Here is a 7,500-nt window from a genome sequence, read left to right as displayed (position 1 = left end):
TCAGTTTAGAGTACAAAATTTCCTTGTGGTACAAACACAGAAAGGACAATAGCTAAGAACAGCTGGGGGTCCCCCTGCGATGTCTAGAAAATATGGCCTGTCCTGCCACCGAACATTAAGAGCAGTAGGTTCATGGATAACAGACCAATGAATGGTCACCTTTCAGTGACATGGGTCCTCTACCACGCCTGTGCATAAATGCGAGCTTGGCGGTGAAAGGGTTAAAGGGGGTGGCGTGGGGTGTGGGAGATGGGGTCTTTGGTTGGATGGCTGGAAGGTTGGGTGGTTGGCTAGATGGATGGATGGATGGATGGATGGATTATCGGAACAGAACTCTCTCTCTCTCTCTCTCTCTCTCTCTCTCTCTCTGTCTGGCTGTCTCCCTCCCATGATCTGCTCCCACCACCCACCCAGCGATAAACAATCCTCGCACTTATCAACCCCACCTTCTACCACCACCACCCCCAGCTCTCACACCAACTAAGCCATACCCTACACCTCAACCACACACCCACCCTACCCCTAACCCTCACACCAACTAAACCATACCCTACACCTCAACCACACACCCACCCTACCCCTAACCCTCACACCAACTAAACCATACCCTACGCTCACCCACCCACCCACACACCCTCCCACCCACTCATCAACCGACCAACCACAATCCACCACCCCACCTTAAAACACCTTCTGTGTGTTCTGTGTCGGCAGGGAACTATACCTGTATCCGTGCTGATTTCCATCTGACCCGGGAGTTTGGCTACTACATTGCCCAGGTGGGTTTCGTTCTGTCTACAGTTTGAATACAATACAATACAATACAGTACAATACAATACAATACAATACACTATATACAATACACTATACACTACAATACACTATACACAATACACTATACACAATACAATACACTATACACAATACACAATACAATACACAAAATACACAATATGCAATACAATACAATACACAATACAATACACAATATACAATACAATACACAATACAATACAAAATACACAATACAATACAATACACAATACAATACAAAATACACAATATACAATACACAAACACAATACACAATATACAATGCACAATACACAATACAATACAATACAATACATGTATGTTTGATAGTCAGTCGTGTCCAACAGTGACCACCAGAGTTTCAGTTTCAGTAGCTCAAGGAGGCGTCACTGCGTTCGGACAAATCCATATACGCTACACCACATCTGCCAAGCAGATACCTAACCAGCAGCGTAACCCAACGCACTTAGTCAGGCCTTGAGTGACCACTAGGACAGCAGAGGAGTCATCTGCTGTCCTGACTGTTCGGGCTAGAATTTGATAATTAGTGGAGAGTGCATTGCCCAAGTTACGTCCCCACTCTCTCGGTCAAGAGTGGTTTTTTTTTTTTAGGACAGGCGACGTTGGGATGGTTCCCAAAAGGCCAACTAGCCCCCCATTGCCGCAGCACTTAGAGCCAGTGCAATGTTGCCTCCTTGTTCGAAAGTCATGGTCCTTCACAAAACAAGAACAACGACAACAAAACCCCCACACAAAAAACCCACACACCTAAGCTGTAAATGACTTCCCATTGCAGTGATGGAGAAACCATTGAACATACAGCTCTCAATCTGCTTTGTGTGTGTGCATGCGTGCGTGCATATATGTGCTTGTGTGTGTGTGTGTGCGCGCGCGCGCGTGTGTGTGTGTGTATGTGTTTCCAACAACAAGAACACTGACAACAACAACAACAACGTCACCAACAGCAACATAGCACTAACAACTTAATACTAACAACAACATATCACTAGCAACATTACATCTCTCGCAAAAACATAACCCAAAACAACATAACGCCAGCAACACCATCACCACACCCATTTATTTACCAATGTACTTGTGTCTTTTAACCTTGAGGTTTCGTGACATTCATAATTATTCTATTCCATTCTAATCTATTCTATTTTATTCTGTTCTATTTTCTATTTTATTCTGTGCTATTGTTTCCTATTCTGTTTTCTATTCTATTCTATATTCTATTTTCTATCCTGTTCTGTTCTATTCCCGAGTTCTATTGCGCAGTAGCCGAGTGGTTAAACCGTTGGACTTTCAATCTGAGGGTCCCGGGTTCGAATCTCGGTGGCGCCTGGTGGGTAAAGGGTGGAGATTTTTCCGATCTCCCAGGTCAACGTAAGTGCAGACCTGCCAGTGCCTGAACCCCCTTCGTGTGTATACGCACGCAGAAGATCAAATACGCACGTTAAAGATCCTGTAATCCATGTCAGCGTTCGGTGGGTTATGGAAACAAGAACATACCCAGCATGCCCACCCCCGAAAACGGAGTATGGCTGCATACAAAACGGTCATGCACGTAAAATGTTAAATGTTTCATGTTTGTCTGAGTGTGTAGGTGTGCGTGCCTGAAATCTGATTGAATGACGCAGGAAACGAACGATGAGCGCCCAATGGCAGCCGTCAGTCGGCTCTACCCATGTAGGCAGCCTGTTGTGTAAATGACCCAATGTGTGTAAAGCGCTTAGAGCTTGGTCTCCGACCGAGGGTAGGCGCTATATGAATATCCATATCAATCAATCCATCCTCTATTCCCCCAGGTGTACGTACCGTCCTGCATGATCGTGGCTCTCAGCTGGGTGTCGTTCTGGATCGACCTGGAGGCCATCCCTGCCCGCGTGTCGCTGGGGCTGCTGACCGTGCTGACCATGACGACCCAGAGCACCGGGGAGAAGGCGGCGCTCCCCAGGGTGTCCTACCTCAAGGCCATCGACGTCTGGATGGCGGTGAGATATGTTATCTCTCTCCTCTTTTTTTTTTTTTTTTTTTTTTTGGGGGGGGGGGGGGGCGTGGAGGGTGTTGAGGTGAGGTTATGAGGAGTTCACTTTCGCAGAACTACCAGAAAAGAGGCGTCCTTCTTCGGGGTCTCCTACCTCAAGGCCATCGACGTGTGAATGGCGGTGAGGTGGTTTTTGTTTTTTGTTGGTTTCTTTTGTGGGGTGGGGGATTCTTGTTGGTCGGTTTGTTAGAGTGTGCTGTGGTGAGGTTGTCTGGAGTTTCACTTACGTAGAACTACCAGGAAGAAGGCGGCGTTCCGCAGGGTCTACTACCTCAAGGCCATCGACCTCTGGATGGCGGTCAGTTGGGTTTTTTGTTGTTGTTGAAGAGGGGGAAGAGGATGAATAGGAGGTAAAGGAAGAGAAGGAGGGTGAAGAAGGAAGAGGGGGGGGAGGAGGAGAAGCAGGAGGAGGAGGAAGATGTGGAAGAGGAGGAGGAGGAAGAGGAGGAGCAGGAGGAGGAAGAGTAGGAGGAGGAGGAAGAGTAGGAGGAGGAAGAGGAGGAGGAGGAGGAAGAGTAGGAGGAGGAGGAAGAGTAGGAGGAGTAAGAGGAGGAGGAGGAAGAATAGGAGGAGGAGGAAGAAGAAGAAGAGTAGGAGGAGGAAGAGGAGGAAGAGGTGGAAGGCAGATCTCAGGGCTGGAGGGGTGAGGTTGTGATGTGTCTTGTCTCAAGGCCACATTAAAGTCTGGATGGCGGTCAGTGTGCCCTGGGCTTCGTATTCTGTTTGTATCAGGAGGAGGAGGAAGAAGAGGAGGAAGAAGAGGAGGAGGAGGGGGAAGACAAGGAAGGAGAAGAGTATGTGGTGGAGGAGGAGGGATGGAGAGGGGGATCATAACGGTACAGGCGTGAGTTGTGTGGTATGGTGGCGCTTGTGCGTGTGTGTGTGTGTGTGTGTGTGTGTGTGTGTGTGTGTGTGTGTGTTGAGGGGTGGGACGAGAGATCAAGAGCTGTGTAAGTATTATTAGTATCTTGAAATGATCAAATGATCAGTATAAGGTTAAGCCTGGAGCTTCCGTTTTTTGGCGGGGGTGTTTGTTTTGGGGTTTGTTTTTTGTTTGTTTGTTTGTTTTTTGTTGGGTTTTTTTTAGGGAGCGTTTGCGTTTGTTCCAAAGTACCATTTATTTACCTGTGTTGTTAGCTGAATCGTAAGCATAGGCAGCATTGACTCGAAGTTTTGTACCTTATTGTAAATGGAGAGAATTACCACTGTTTATTGATATTATCATTATCATTCTTCTTCTTCTTCGTCGTCGTCGTCATCATCATCGTCATCTTCTTAGTAGTAGTAGTAGTAGTAGTTGTTGTTGTTGTTGTCAGTCAACACCATTACCATCACCATCGTCACCATCATCATCACCACCACCACCACCACCACCACCACAACCCCCACGAAACACACTACAGACGCCCAACCTACCTACCCTATTGTTTTCCAGGGCTGTCTGGTGTTCGTCTTCGGGGCCTTGCTAGAGTTCGCCTACGTCAACGTGCAGTCCCGGGTGGAGAAGCGAAGACGGGGGGAGTCCCTCTACCTCCCTCACCACCACCACCACCACCAGAACCAGAACCAGCAGTCCAGAGGGGACGGATTGGCGTCCTCAGACAGCGGACCCAAGCTGGAGACAGAGTTCGGAAACGGTGGTGGTGGTGGTGGTGGTGGAGGTAGTAGTAGTAGTGGTGGCAGTAGTGGTGGTGGTGGTGTGCGCAACGGTACCAGCCACAGTCATAGTCTCGGGCACGGGCACGGGCACGGGCAGGGACACGGGCACGCTTCTTGCTGCGAGGCGGAGTTCAAACCTGTGGAGGACAAAGAGGTGGGAGACTTGAAGAGAGGTGTTTGGGTTTGGTTGAGTTGGGGTGGGATGGGTTGGTGTGGGGTGGGTTGGGATGGGATGGGGTGGGTTGGGATGGGTTGAGTTGGGATGGGTTGGGTTGGGTTGGGATGGGTTGGGTTGGGTTGGGATGGGTTGAGTTGGGATGGGTTGGGTTGGGATGGGATGAGTTGGGATGGGTTGGGTTGGGATGGGTTGAGTTGGGATGGGTTGGTTTGGTTTGGGTTGGGTTGAGTTGGGATGGGATGAGATGGGTTGGGATGGGTTGGGTTGGGATGGGTTGAGTTGGGATGGGATGGGTTGGGATGGGATGGGTTGGGATGGGTTGGGATGGGGTTGGGTTGGGTTGGGATGGGTTGGGATGGGATGGGTTGGGATGGGATGGGTTGGGTTTGGATGGGATGGGTTGGGATTGGATGGGTTGGGATTGGATGGGTTGGGTTGGGATGGGATGGGTTTGGTTGGGATGGGATGGGATGGGTTGGGTTGGGATGGGATGGGATGGGTTGGGTTGGGTTGGGATGGGTTGGGTTGGGATGGGATGGGTTGGGGTTGGGTTGGGTTGGGTTGGGATGGGATGGGATGGGTTGGGTTGGGTTGGGATGGGATGGGATGGGTTGGGTTGGGATGGGTTAGGTTGGGATGGGTTGGGATGGGTTAGGTTGGGATGGGTTGGGTTGGGATGGGATGGGTTGGGTTGGGATGGGATGGGTTTGGATGGGATGGGATGGGTTGGGATGGGATGGGATGGGTTGGGATTGGATGGGTTGGGTTTGGATGGGATGGGTTTGGATGGGATGGGTTGGGATTGGATGGGATGGGTTGGCATGGGTTGGGATTGGATGGATTGGGATGGGTTGGGATTGGATGGGATGGGTTGGGTTGGGGTGGGGTTATTTCGGTTGTTGTTGTTTTGTGTTTTGTTGGGTTGTGTTTGGTTGGGTTGGGTCGTGTTGTTATTGTTGCTGTGTTGTGTTTTGCTGTCGTCGTTGTTGTTGTTGAGTTGTGCTGTGTTGGTTGTGTTGTATTATGCTGTGGTTGTGTTGTGATGTTGTTGCTGCGTTGCTCTTATGATGTTGTGTTGTTTTGTGTTGTGTCGTGCTGTGCTTTGTTGTGTAACAATAGGTAGGGGGTTATACACATTGCATCTAAGTAAGGGGGTGGGAGAAAGAGAGGGAGATGATGGATAAACAACCTGACGGACGTTGAGAAAGAAACAGCTATCTAGACAGACAGACAGACAGACAGAGATCACATGACATGATGATTTATTGTCAAAAGCATTCACATCCATTTTGACAAGGGAGGGGGGTTAACCAAGAGGATTAACTGAGTGAGACAGAGACAAACAGACAGACAGACATACAAACAGACAGACAGACAGACAGAGACTAACGAAGTCATCCAGCACCTTGAAATCTTCCCCTACAGATGGAGCCCACCATCATCACCAAACAACATTCCTGGATTCGAACCCGGACTGCGTCCCTGCGTCAGCGCGCGGCCAAGGAGAGAGCGCGCACGGCGGACAAGTTTTCACGGGTCATCTTCCCCTTCACCTTCCTCCTCTTCAACATCATCTACTGGATGGTCTTCGTCGCGGCGCCACTCTGACGTCATTTTCATCGTCTTTTTCTGCGTAACACGTCATCATTCCTTGTTGCCTTTTACGTTCTGAAGTGTCGCGACCTCTCCTCGTGTTATGACTCTCCACACAGTGAGTGCGAAACAGCTGTCGCCCGCTGGTGCATACAAACTTCCTATATGGAAGGAATAATACAACCAACATAATAGGTATAAATGGGACTTTTAAAACCTTTACCCCACCCCAAGCGCAAATCGGTTTCATGGGTTAAAATAAAAGTTGACGTTACTTCATTTCCCGTACTGCACGTACTACCTGCTGACTCGTCGAGAGCAAGTAGCCACTTTTAGGCTCAGGACAGGCCACAACCGCCTGAAACACCACCTATACACGAAACTCCGTATCGCCGACACAGAGCAGTGCCCCTGCAGAACAGGCAGCCAGACAACAGAACATCTGCTGCAGTCCTGCCCGCTCCACCAAGCGCTCCGAGAGAAAACCTGGCCCGACCCGATCCCAGCGGCCCGGAAGCTCTACGGAGGACTGGAGGACCTGCGACGGACTGCCGCCTTCGTCGAGGATACGGGGGAATCCATCTGATAAATGACGAACGAGACAACAATTTCTTGGCTTGGATTTATTTTTCTTTCTATGTATTACATACATACATACATACATACATACATACATACATACATACATGTGGAGTGATGGCCTAGAGGTAACGCGTCCGCCTAGGAAGCAGAGAATCTGAGCGCGCTGGTTCGAATCACGGTTCAGCCGCCGATATTTTCTCCCCCTCCACTAGACCTTGAGTGGTGGTCTGGACGCTAGTCATTCGGATGAGACGATAAACCGAGGTCCCGTGTGCAGCATGCACTTAGCGCACGTAAAAGAACCCACGGCAACAAAAGGGTTGTTCCTGGCAAAATTCTGTAGAAAAATCCACATCGATAGGAAAAACAAATAAAACTGCACGCAGGAAAAAAAAAAAAAAAAAAATGGGTGGCGCTGTAGTGTAGCGACGCACTCTCCCTGGGGAGAGCAGCCCGAATTTCACACAGAGAAATCTGTTGTGATAAAAAGAAATACAAATACAAATACATACGTGATAGTCAGTCGTGTCCGACGATGACCATCAGAACAGCAGAGGAGGCAACTGCTGTCCCGACTATCTGGGCTGTGATTTGATTACAGTGGAGAGTGTCTTGCCCAAGTTA

At 49.3% G+C, this 7,500-nt stretch overlaps 1 protein-coding gene across 4 annotated transcripts in view; it reads left to right on the top strand.

Annotated features, from left to right (window-relative positions):
* The window catches only part of LOC143285704 (glycine receptor subunit alpha-2-like), a 97,298-nt gene that overhangs the window by 89,048 nt on the left and 750 nt on the right, over nt 1–7,500 (top strand). For all 4 annotated transcript variants that reach the window (XM_076593110.1, XM_076593112.1, XM_076593111.1 and 1 more), the window contains 4 exons: nt 715–779; nt 2,626–2,811; nt 4,300–4,677; nt 6,127–7,500. The exon at nt 6,127–7,500 is cut by the window's right edge and continues 750 nt beyond it. In XM_076593110.1, the coding sequence (XP_076449225.1) occupies nt 715–779; nt 2,626–2,811; nt 4,300–4,677; nt 6,127–6,309 (812 nt within the window). In that variant the 3' untranslated portion in view covers nt 6,310–7,500. The remainder of the gene's footprint in view (nt 1–714; nt 780–2,625; nt 2,812–4,299; nt 4,678–6,126) is intronic.

This window comes from Babylonia areolata, chromosome 9 (genome assembly GCF_041734735.1).
Source record: "Babylonia areolata isolate BAREFJ2019XMU chromosome 9, ASM4173473v1, whole genome shotgun sequence".
Classification (NCBI taxonomy): Eukaryota; Metazoa; Mollusca; class Gastropoda; order Neogastropoda; family Buccinidae; genus Babylonia; species Babylonia areolata.
Note: the sequence above shows the minus strand (reverse complement) of the source record. Positions and strands in the feature narration are given on the sequence as shown.